At 41.5% G+C, this 13,119-nt stretch overlaps 1 protein-coding gene across 4 annotated transcripts in view; it reads left to right on the forward strand.

The window, feature by feature from the left end:
• LOC125720869 (uncharacterized) overlaps nt 1–13,119 on the forward strand; it is a 99,721-nt gene that overhangs the window by 26,552 nt on the left and 60,050 nt on the right. The window contains exons 11-14 of one of the 4 annotated variants that reach the window (XM_048996742.1): nt 72–155; nt 716–796; nt 3,013–3,099; nt 11,110–11,202. The exons of the other annotated variants lie outside the window; for them this stretch is intronic. Of the exons in view, the coding sequence (XP_048852699.1) occupies nt 72–155; nt 716–796; nt 3,013–3,099; nt 11,110–11,202 (345 nt within the window). The remainder of the gene's footprint in view (nt 1–71; nt 156–715; nt 797–3,012; nt 3,100–11,109; nt 11,203–13,119) is intronic. 4 annotated transcript variants of the gene reach the window in all.

The following is a 13,119-nucleotide window of genomic DNA, read 5'->3' on the forward strand; positions in this document are numbered from 1 at the left end:
GGAACGGAACCTTCTTTATACTTGTGTATTTCATGCAAATTTCATGACAACTAATTTTTGCATCTTTTCAGTTGTTAGCTGTGGGATTGTTCTGACCTATTACATAATGAAACCTGCAGAAGAAAAGCATCCTAGAATAAATTATTTATTTATGTGTAAGTATATCTTCAAGTTTCGATAACCTGTATTTTTATTTTAAAGTGTAGACCAGTGTTATTTCACAGGAATATTGCATTGTATTGAAATCTAGCAGTGTCTCTGTCTTTTAGATTATACTGAATTATAGACACAGACACATGAACTTTTACAGTTTTCATAAAATCCATAATCTTCCGACCACTTGTCCAGCAAGGGGGCTGGGGCCTATTGTAGGAAGTAAATGCATAAGACAGGGATTTTCATAACAGTAATTTATATGGTGTTTGTTCAATTGGTTTTCCTTTAGAAGTTATATTGGTAAATACTAAGCTACTTACATAAAAGACACAAAAGAAACTAAACAGAATAAGAAGTAAAACAATAAAACATGATTTTATTAATGTTTCGGTTATTTTAAAAGCATAGCAGATTGTTTATCCAGAACAAATTACATCTGTTGAAACACTGGGTAGTTTTTACTGAGGCGATTCAGTACTCTGTAATAAAATGTGTTATGATGTTATCTATAATAATGAAAAAAATTATGTCTAATTTGTTGGACTTTTTGCCCGTACAGGTATTCCTTCATTGTCATATTTTATGACTCTTGCTGTTTATAATCAGCTTATTACCTTGGTGCACAATGTTTTTATATCAGGTGAGCCTTCCCGAAGTTAGATGAAGTTTTTGTGAAACTCTCAGTAGTTTCATTTCTCTACATTCACATTCTTCTGCAAAACTCAGATCTTATCTTCTTTGTGTAATGTTCAACAGAACCTCCCCCACACAATTATACAAAAAGTGCAAAAACCTGCTTATTCAAAGCTTTTTTTGTCATTAAAGTGAAGCAGAGCATACCTTTTCTGGCCTCTATACAGCAGTGACATTACCCTTTAAATAAGGGAATTGATAAATCATCATGCAGAGAAGTGCAACTGATCCCTGATTGGTCCAGACTTGTCACATGATGTAAGTGTGGTTGCAGCACAGTGGGGGATGGATAAAAGCACCTCTGCATGCTTGATGGAGAAGAACATTTGCCAAGGTTTACTTTATCCTTTCTACAGTAAACCATTCCGTATCTTGGAGGTTATGGGCACAGGCCCCCTGGGATTTGGTCCCCATGGTGCATGAAGCGAAACAATACGATACGAGGAACGTGAGATACAAAGATCATTACGAGATCAATGGAAGATGTCATGCGCGATGCTGGGTGTCCTCCAAACCTGCATTGTGCATATTTTTTATGCATTTATAAGCTACTAAATTTTTGTGTGTCCTCTGCTGGCCTTTGCATGTTGTCTGCGGTCAAAAACTCTCAAAAAATTCCCATTTAATTTTTAATGCCGACCCTATCTTGAAACTGCAATGGGGAAAGTCACAATGCAGAAGAATCGACTGTAGTCTGTGTTCCTGTTAAGGCCATGTGATTAAATAAAGAAAGAAGGGCAGGTAACATGTGGATTGCTTAACTGTACAAATCATGAAACAAAGGGCTCAATATTGACAATTGAACGCAAAGCATAAAGAGCAACACACAGCTGACATTTGCAGGTGTGTCCAAATACATTTAGCTATTTTGACTGTGGAAAAACCAGACTTTGCCACAGCAATAGCCGCAAAATGGTTCATACGCTTCTTTTGGGCATAACATGCAATGACCCAATTGGAATGGTACGTCACCTCACCTTTAAAAGCATCGGCACATGCAGTTGAGCATGACGCCTTCTAAAGTCCTCTAATATGTCCTCATTTAAGTCCAACAGACATCTTTCATGCATGGTAATGTTAAGCAATAAACAACACACACCAACGAATGCTGCAACCTTCTGAGGGCTGTATTGTAATGTCGCCCTGACTTATCTTAACACCTGAAATGCACTGTCAGCAATCCAAATGTCCTTTCCATTACGGTATGTGCTTAATTCTGATAATGAACTCGAAATTTTTTTTTAATCATATGGTTTGTTCTTGACTTAATATACAGTACATGCCACAACAATATACAATAGCCACCCTTTGCTCTGATTACTGCTTTGCACACTTGCTAAACACCTCTGGGAACTCCTTCAAGACTGTTGGAAAACAATTTCAGGTGACTACCTCTTGAAGCTCATCGAGAGAATGCCAAGAGTGTGCAAAGCAGTAATCGGAGCAAAGCATGGCTATTTTGAATAAACTAAAATATAAAACACGTTTTCAGTTATGTCACCTTTTTTTGTTAAGTACATAACTCCACATGTGTTCATTCAAAGTTTTGATGCCTTCATTGAGAACCTACCAATGGTCATGAAAATAAAGACAACACATTGAATGAGAAGATGTGTCCAAACTTTTGGCCTGTACTGTATATTCTTTTCTTTTGGTGTTTCATTAAACAGTTTGATCAGATGTACTCTGTAATAAAACATGTATAAATAAAATTTCTGAAACGCGCCGCTTAAATACAGTTTAGCAATGTGTCACAGACTTTAGACATAGTTTTTGTTGGTCAAAAATGCAAGGTGATTTTGCTGCCTTAAAGTAGAAACGCACTGCCAATGCCCCCAACCACGCCTCTTTTAAAGAACACCACTCCTACAAGTGCAAAGCAAGCACAAAGTCATTTGCCATTTTGACAACATGCACACATGCCTTGAAAATGAGCAATGCACTGGTACAAAACTATCAAAAGCACTTTGTAGCGTGATGTGCCTCAGTGGAAAATAAAGCCCAAAGTCATTAACCGTGATTCAATTGAATATATATATATATATATATATATATATATATATATATATATATATATATATATATATATGAATGCTTGAATGTGAAATTAGTGCGTGTTTTGTATACCTCTAATGCGTACTTATGTTTGCTTTCTCCTACCAGGATATTTCCTTGTGATTGTAATAGTTCCTTCATTAATGTTTGCATCTTTTGTCGCCGAAGTATACATGCATTCATGGAGACATTTCTGTAAGTATTTTGTGATGAACTATGATCAGCCCTACTTTCATTGACCTATAAAAGTTAAAAAAGAAACACTCAAATTACCACGCCAAACTGCATTATGAAGGGATTAATGCATGTCAAACCGTGTATTATATGTTTTTAAATGCACGATTGGGAAAGAACCACTTAAAAATTATTAATGCCCAGCTTATAGTATGTTAACCCACTTACACCATACTCCCCACACATTTGCCTTTCACATTTCTACTTGAAGACGTTACTTTCACGTTTAGAAACTGAAAACATTTTTTTTATTTGAGCTACCATTTAGGCTTGGGCGGTATTTCATTTCTGCCAAAATGTATCTTGGGAACTTATTTGGGTAAAAGTCCAAAGTTTCCGAGTTTGTAGATACACTATATGGAAAAAGATTTTGAGACACCTAGCCATTACACCTAGAGGAACTTCTATGACATCCCAGTCTAAATCCACTGGCATCAGTATGGAGTTGGTCCCCCCCTTGCAGCTGAAACAGCTGTTGGTCTTCTGGGAAGGCTTTCCACAAGATTTTGGAGTGTGTTTCTGGGAATTTTTACCCATTCATCCAGAAGAGCATTTGTGAGGTCAGGCACTGATGTTGATCCCAAAAGTGTTTTATGGTGTTTTATGTTCTAGTTGATCCCAAAAGTGTTTTATGGGGTTGAAGTCAGGGCTCTGTGTGGGCCAGTCAAGTTGTTCCATACTAATCGTACCCAACCATGTCTTCATGGACCTTGTTTTGTGCACTGGAGCGCAATCATGCTGGAACAAAAAAGGCTGCTCCCCAAACTGCTCTTCCCAAGTTGGAAGCATAGAATTGTCCAAAATGCATCGGTATGCCAAAGTGTTACTTTCACTGTAACTAAGGGGCCAAGAACAGCCCCTGAAAACCACCCACTAGCATTATCTCTCCTCCACCAAACTTTATAGTTGGCACAATGCAGTCAGGCAGGTAACGTTCTCCTGGCAACCTAAACCCATCCATCAGACTGCCAGACAGAGAAGCATGATTTGTCACTCCACAGAACATGTTTCCAATGTTCCACAGTCCAGTAGCAGTGTGCTTTACATGACTCTATCCAATGCTTGGAATTTCGCTTGGTGATGTGATGCTTGCACAAAGCTGCTCAGCCAGGGAAGCTCATTTCATGAAGCTCCTGTTGCACTGGTATTTGCTGGGGTTTGTGCCAGAGATAGTTCGGAACTCTGCAGTAATTAAGTCAACAAAGTGCTGGCGACTTTGACGCACTATGTGCCTCAGCACTCAGTGACCCCACTGTTACTTTATGTGGTCTAGTACTCTGTGGCAGAGGTTCTGTTGTTACTAAATGCTTCCACTTTGCAATAATGCCCCTTACAGTTCTCTGTGGAATATCTAGCTGGGAAGAAATTTCACTAACATACTTATTGCAAAGGTGGCATTCTATGACAGTACCACACTTTAATTCACTGAGCTCTTCAGAATGACCCATTCTTTCACAAATGTTTGTAAACCTAACTGCATGGCTAGGTGAGGATTTTATATACATGTGGCAATGGTTGTGAATTTAAGAGGTCCCAATACTTTTATTATATAGTGTATTAACAGCCATCCAAAATATTAGCATTTTCCTTACTCAGAGCTGCTTTCAGATTATGGAATTTTGTGTGCATGCTTCTGTACAAGCTTACAATCTAAAGGGATGGTGTGTGACTCAGCAGGGTAAGGAATGGTGCTTGCGATTAAATGGTTGCCAGTTCAAGCCCAGTATCAGTAGAGTAGTCACATGTCTATGGCTCCTTGAGCCTGATCACAAGCAGAGGATTAGCCCATTGAGCGTCATGCCCCCTGTGAGGCAAAAAATATTTTCCTCACAGGAATCATTATCATTAAAAACAATCACTTTATTTTACATTTTTGTTATCAGAATTCTGCTTCAAGAGTCACTCCCTCTCATATGTATATAGGTGTGTATCATATATGTCTTGGGTCATTAAACTGCATCCGGCCCTGGAAGTGGTCCTCCAACATGCAGGGAAAAAAAATTGATGGTTGGTAGCAGGATTGGCACTCCAGCCACCGTAAAACAACTCACAACTGCTTAGTATAAACAGGCATGATACCCATATGCTCTCAGTGGGGGTAGCTCTGCTGCAGCCACCCACAGGAAAGGCTGCACGCATCATGAAGGGGATGGGGGTCTTCGGGAGCCTCTTCCCCGGAAGAGTTGAAACAATTGGACAGCTAATAGGGTCAGGCCTGATGGGGATCAGTGCTGGTGTGGTGTTGAGGTATCACCTGCTGCATGTTTGCACTTGGGTCCCAGATTGAGGCGGCCCATCCAGGTAGGTGGGTGGAACGTCTTGTCTCTTGTCTGGACGAGAACACCAAAAGGGTTGAGGAAATCCTGAGGACAGGTGGATTCTTCCTCAAACCTTGGGTATGGTCAGGCTAACGTGTGAGACAGAAGCATGTGCCAGGAAAGCCAGGAGTATCGTCAGACAGAGTGATTATTCTCCCAAACCAAATGAGAGAAGAAGACAACAAAGCCCTGAGAGTCGGTTACCTTGTTGAAAGTAACAAATTGTACCCCATGACCTGAATCAACTTCACAAAGAGGAGGAAGAAAATGAGAGTGGGTCAAAATCTCCTTGGATAAGAAGTGAGAGGGAAAACTCCTAACCCACTAACTAGAAGACAGTTGCTAAGCCAAGTAGCTAGCCTGTATGAACCAATAGGTCTTGTTACACCTGTTAAAGAAAAGGGTACCATTCAGAAGAGCATTCCAAGACGTTGGAAGCAGCACGACCTGAGACACTTGGGACAAACCATTGTCTGAGGAGTTGAGGGAAGAACCTATCCAGTTGTTTGAAGAATATATACGTCTCAGCCAGATCACCTTCCAAAGTCTGCCAAAGAAGGCATAGACAGACTCCAAAGGAAGTCCTTCTCAGCAGCACTGACCAGGTCACAGGTCAAGAAGAGCAAAGGTGATGTGACATCTGGGGCAGCAGTTCCAAATCCTCCAGTAGCAGTGACAGAGGAGAATGACCATGTCGTACTGCACAGCAACCCAAATAGAAAAGAATCCAAGATTCAAGTCTATAGACCACCAGCTGGCTCTGCAGTGAGAAAACTCATTGATACAAGAAAGTTCAACAACCTAACCATGTTGATTAGAGTCGTTGCCTGGGTATGGAGAGCTGCAATGAAGTCGAAGATGGTACCGACAAAGAGCTCAACCACAGCTTCACGTAGGCGTAAGTGGGAGGAAATTTCATCAATAGAGGTAAAGTTAAAAACCAAACAAGCTGTACTTACTGTCAGTGAGTATGAAGAAGCGCAAAGAGATCTCTTCCTTACAGTTCAAGAAGGTGCAGCCTTTCAAGACACCACCCTCAACAGATTTGCTGTGTACAAAGATGCAGAAACTGGCCTCTTAGCCTGTGGCTGACCAAGATGCATTGAGGGGTCAGTATAAACTTGCCCGAGTCATCAGTGTCGACGCTGACAAGAGGGGCATTGTCAGAGATGTACATGTAAAAACCTTCCCCAGTTAACCAGTCCTGACCATGAAATCTGATCAAAGGAAGAAAGCAAAGAAACTCTTAAACAAAATCCCTGCTGCAGTTCTTCATAAGGACATCAGATGTGTCATCGTTCTACTGCCTACGGAAGAACAAAAGCAAAACCATAAAGAATGAATCTGACACTGTGCATTCACAACTGATGTGACCTCCCTGGGTTCAAGAACTAGGAGGTCAAGTGGGAAGTGTCGCGTCAACTCAAAGAACACTGAAACCTCATCCACTTATGAGACAATTAACAAACATTTTCGGACATCTCAGCTCCAAACCTCCAGACCTGTAGAGGGCAGAGAGAGGATCTGTGTGTTAGTAACCAAAGAGATCACCCTGAACTTCCTGAAGCAGCTATAAGGCCTGTACAACTCCATGGGAGAAAAAGTTTGTGAACAAAGGAAATACACAGGATTCTTTCAGCAAAGAGCAAAACACAAAAGAACATTCAGCTCAAGACACAACTGGTAAAGGAATAGCCATTTTCAGTATTGATTTAACTGTGGAGATATTCAATAATGTTAATTAAGACTTGAAGCCTGTGTTTTCAGAATCAGTGATTCAGGAAGCTAAAATGTTTGATTTGACCTGTGTGTAAATGATATTGGTGGATAGCTTGTTTGCTAATTGGTGACTCATTTATTTTGTATGGAAAGTTGAAAAGGCATGGTTTATGCTTGGAGGGAAAAGCGTTTAATGATAATGTTTAATTAGTTTCTTGATTGTGTATGCTGCATATGTAAACTGGGATATGATGTTCTGATTTTACATGGAAGAAATGTGCTGAACTACAGTGCTTAAAGTAATAGCTGTGAATTTGTTTAGTGTAAACTTTTCTTAAGTGATACAATGTTTCTTTTTTGTTTATCTTGAAGGTTATCAGTCTGATCTGATTTACTGTAATCTAGTCTAATCTGAATCTAATCGACCTGGAAACAAAACTGAAGACCTCAATAAACTACAACTAAGGGAGGAGTTCCTTTATGTTCTTTAGACCAGGCTCTAGAGCAAAAACTGAGTGAAACCTGACATAACTTGACAGGCAATTCAGTTGATGCCAAATCAACCAGGGACTCCATGGGCATCATTCCTGATTTTGATGAAAACTTGGTATTTTGATCCTTATAGAGATCACTGAAAATTCCCCAAGTTTTATTGAAAGATTCTGATGCAGTCCAAAGTTATGGCCCTTTCAAATTTGGGTGCCACGCCCTTTTTTGCACTTGTGAATCGCGCATATAATTTGTAAGGCTTTTCAGGAGATTGAAAGAAGTACTACAGAAGTTCTGGACATTTGTTGATTTGGCACGGACTGACCCAATTACCATTTTTTTCTGCTGTCAGGGGAGCTTCATAAGCTCCGCATTTTGGTGGCAGCATTCTCTGAGGTACGCAGACCAGAGAGTGGCCAGATCTTTGTAGGTGGATATACCTACCTTTGTTCTAATCAATCTGATGGCTGCCATACTTGGGGAGTAACTGTTGTAGCAGATCAGCTCCTCCTGATGGTGTCTGACGTCAATCCTTTCAACGAGTGTATCATTAGACTCAGGCTAAGGTACTCCTTGGGTGTCATATCTGTTGTCTCAGTCTATGCTCTGACTGTGGTGAGTGATGTCTCATTCAGGGCGACGTTTTACTCGCATCTTCGCTCGGTGGTTGATGGGTTCCCACGAGGAGACACTCATCTGGCCATGGATGACTTAAATGTGACTAATGACACTTACAGGGTTGGCTATGAGGATTGTGTCAGTCCCCATGGGTCTGGAGACCGGGGTGAGAGTGGTTGACTTTGTGAAAGGTCAGGGGCTGTGGGTTGCTGGATCCAGGTTCCAATAGTCTGAGCCACATCGTTGAACTTTGTGCTCCAATACTGGTGGTCCAGCGAAAGAGATCGATCACATCCTCGTAGGCAGACCCTGGAGGCTCCTGCAGAACTGCCGAGTCTACAGAAGTGCCCAGTTTCTGAATTCTGACCACAGATTTGTTGTTGCTACTCTGAGGATTGAGCTTCGATCCAGTAGGTTCCCACCTACTAAGAGAATGAGTTTGGACTTGGCCAGACTCCAATATCAAGCTGATTCTGAGGAATTTGCATGCAGTTTGTGTGAGAAACTTCGGTACAACTGCTGACTCAAATGTGATGTGGGAGACCTTCTATGAAAAGACTCTGAAGGTTGCCGATGGTTGTGTTTGTGTTGCCAGTGTTCCCAGAAGGAGGCGTTTCATTTTGCAGGACATAATTTGCTGGATATAACTGAGAGATGTTACAGTGCAGGACTTGGTGGGAACTACAGTCTGTCTCGGGAAGTGAGGAGGATGGCTGTGAGGTCTCTGAGGGCAGATAAGGAGGCGATTGTTGGATGAATCTGTGAGCAGATGAGACACCGTCTGTGGTCTAGTGACCCACATGCTGTTTACAAAGGAATTGAAGCATTATACACCTCTGCATCTGTTCCTCAGAGACTTACAGTCTTGGGGGTTATGCAATGGTCCTTATGAATGATACTGCAGTTGTGACCCACTGGCCCAGCTACTTCGAGTAGTTGTTTAAAGCTGACCCTTCAGCTAGGATGTTGGACATCTCTGGGTCCACAGTTCTCAAGGCTGATCCTCCTATCAGCCTCATTGAGATGGCTGATTCACCAAAACATGCAAGGGGTAGGGAAGGCCACAGGTATCCAGGGTGAACTTCTCCCGGCTGGTGGTAAGGTTGTCCTTCTGCTATTGCAGGCAATCTTTGCATTCATTTTGGAGTCGGGCATCATCCCACCAGATTGGAAAATGGACCCCTATCTGGAAAGGGATGGATAATTGCCTGGATTGTGGCAGCTACAGGGGGATAACACTGCTCTCGGTGCCGGGTAAGGTCCTTGCTAGGGTCATCCTTAACAGGATCTGTGATCACTTGCTGACTTGTCAGTGACCAGAGCAGTCAGGTTTATGCCAAAGAAGCCTACCATCCACTGCATCCAGGCACTGAGGGTTCTCATCGAGTGCAAGCTCGAGGATCCCCAGAGGTTCTTTGTGGCCTTTGTTAGTTTTTGTAAAGTGTTTGACTCAGTTGATCGAGTTGCCCTGTGGGACATCCCAAGACCCACCGAAGTTGCTCAACATCTTGGCCAACCTATACATTGGTATTGTGAGTGCTGTGCAGAGTGGAAGGAGAACCTCTGCATTCTTCCCAGTTGATTTTGGGGTTTGCCAGGGGTGTGTTCTTGCTCCTCTGCTATTTCATGTTTGTATGCTGGTGGTATCCGACTTGAATGACAGGGTTGTGGGGTCCAGCAGCTCTGGGGCATCAGTTAGTGAAGAAAGATTTACTTTATCTTGACTTTGCCGATGATCCTATGATTCTCATGCAGTCAGTGGAGGTTCTGATCGGGGCTCTTGAGAGACTTAGAGAGGAATCTGAGTGTCTGGGATTGTAGGTGTTGTGGATAAAAACCAAGATCCAGGCCTGTAATGACTTCATAGTCACAGCCATCAGTAGTGTCAACCTTGTCCAGAGATTTACTTACCTCAGCAGCGACAATCATGTCTCTGGTGACTCTTCCTATGAAGTCAGCAGATGGGCATGAGGTTGCTGGAAAGGGGTGTGTGACACTCCCGATATCTTTGCAAGACAACCAACGTCCAAGTCTTTAGAGTCCTGGTTCTCCCTGTCTTTCTGAAAGGCTGTGAGACATGGACACTATCCAGTGAGCTGACATGAAGACTGGACTCTTTCAGAACTGCGTCTCTTCAGAGAATGCTTGGGTACTGCTACTTTGACTTTGTCGAACGAGTGGTTCCTGAATGAGGCACATTATCTGCATTGTGAGTGAGCGTCAGTTACGGCACTACAGCCATGTGGCGCATTTTCCTGAGGGTGATCTGGCTCACAGGATCCTCAGCAATGAGGATGCAAGTGACTGGACCAGGCTGAGGGGGCGCCCACATAACACCTGGCTGTGGCAGATGGATGGCTATTTAAGGAGTATGGGATTGGACCGTGTGTCTGCCTGGAGGGTCACTAGCTGGGATCCTGCAGAGTCTCGTTGTGTAGTGGGTGCGGGAACGCAATGCATCAGCACATGCTCCCAAACCTGACCTGACCTGTACATACACCAATCAGCCATAACATTAAAACCACCTGCCTAACATTGTGGCCCATGGCAGTTTGACTTGCATAAAATGTTCTGAGGGTAGAAGGTAAAATGACTGCCAATTTTTCCTGCTTCCAACTAATCAGCTTCAAGAACTGACTTGTTCACTTGCCTAATATATGCCACCAGGGTGAGCTGTAACTTGAAATATTGGTAAAATTTAAACTGAATCATACTGTTGGTTTTTAGGTATCACCCCATAAAGTAAACCAATGGATTTTTAAATGAAGGTCTGTTTCATTTTATGTCTAACTACTGTTTTGCTCTTTGTGTTATTAATACTTTTTAGATGTGAGTCAGAGGATCCTATTGGTAATAGTATTCCCATTTTACCTAATAATAAGTGCCCAGTATGTGAGTTTGACTCTGGAAGATGACAAAGGTAAGAGATAAAAAATTATTGTGTCATGATTTCTTTTCTCAATACTTTAAAAAATGTTTTTTACTTCTATATGTTTCTTTGATGCCATAAACAATACAGTTTTGTAACAATTTTAAGTACCAAGCCTTATTGAATCATACTGTAGTATAGTATAAATACTGTATAATCAAAAATGAAATCACAGAATAAAACAAGGAGTATCAAACTATGCAAGCAAATTAGATGTTATCTCTAAAACCTCAAAAAAGCCAATGATTGCATTGATCACAGTTTAGCAAAGGTAACTGATTCTGTCACCATGAATAAACCCCAGACCAGCACACTGCTTCCTCCAGGCTTGACAGTGGGAGTCATGCAGTGGGAGATATGCAGAACTCATGTGCTCATCTTCTCTACCTCTTACACACAGACCCACACTATGTTTGTATCTGCCCTGTGATATAGGGTGTGTAAAAGCTGAAATTACTAATATACAGGATGGTAAGGGCCTTATAATTGAAAATGAAATTCATGAGTTTAATGATTATTTTACACACAGTAGAGAACATTAGTACAAATACAGCGTCATCTATGACCAGTATGTATAACTGAGTCTGTGGTACAAAGCCTAGCTAAGCTCAAAAAAAATAAATCACAGGGCCCTAATGGCATCTTACAGTACCTATAGTTTTAAAAGAGATGAGGGATATTATTAGCCAACCGCTAACTTTACTATTTCAGAAATCCCTATCTGCTGGTGTGGTACCTTCTGATTGGAAGCATGCTAATATAATGCCCATATTCAAAAAAGGGGATAGAAGTAATCCAGAAAATTAAAGGCCAATCAGTTGCATAACTGGAAAAGTAATGGAAGCTATAATCCAAGTGAAAATGATAGATTACCTGGATTCAAATAACATTCTGAGGGATAGCCAAGATGGGTTTAGGAGAGGTAGATCCTGTTTAACTAATCTACTTGAGTTCTTTGAGGACGCTACAAGAGAAATTGATCACAAAAAGGCCTACAATGTGATCTACTTAGATTTCCAGAAGGCCTTTGTTGTCTCCCACAAACGGCTCTTGCTTAAGCTTAAAGCTGCAGGGATTTCAGGAACTGTAGCAGCTTGGATCGAAAACTGGTTAACATACAGGAAGCAGTGGGTAGTTATTAGAGGTTCAATGTCACAGTGGGCCTGCATTCATAGTGGGGTACCACAAGGTTCAATTTTAGGACCACTATTGTTCTTAATTTACATTAATGATATTGACAGCAATACATACAGCGAACTGGTTAAATTTGCAGACGACACAAAGGTGGGTGGTGTAGCAAATACTGAACTAGCAGCACAGAGGCTACAATGGGATCTTGATTTAATTAGCGACTGGGCTGATACCTGGCAGATGAAATTTATTGTAGATAAATGTAAGGTAATCCGCGAAGGGAGCAGAAATATAAACTACAGATATTTTATGGGTTCTACTGAAATAAAGGTAGCTGATTATGAGAGACCGCGGTGTGTATGTTGATGTTTTCATGCCCCACTTTTGCCAGTGTGGGGAAGCAATAAAAAAGGCCAATAGGATGTTGGGGTATATCTCCAGGTGTGTGGAGTTCAAGTCAAGGGAGGTGATGCTAAGATTATACAATTCCTTGGTAAGACCCCACCTAGAATATTGTGTGCCGGACATTGTTGCCTTGGAAAGGGTACAACATAGGGCTACGAGAATGGTTCCTGATCTTAGAGGAATGTCTTAGAGGAGAGGTTAGCTGAGCTGAATCTGTTTATCCTCGAGCAAGGAGACTAAAGATGGACATGATCCAGGTATACAAGATTCTAACAGGTCTGGATGCTTCAGCCAAATGGCTACTTCAGTATTAGTTTAAATACTAGAACTCGTGGCCATAAGTGGAAATTGGTAGAACATTTTAAAATGAAT

This window comes from Brienomyrus brachyistius, unplaced genomic scaffold (assembly GCF_023856365.1).
Source record: "Brienomyrus brachyistius isolate T26 unplaced genomic scaffold, BBRACH_0.4 scaffold27, whole genome shotgun sequence".
Classification (NCBI taxonomy): domain Eukaryota; kingdom Metazoa; phylum Chordata; class Actinopteri; order Osteoglossiformes; family Mormyridae; genus Brienomyrus; species Brienomyrus brachyistius.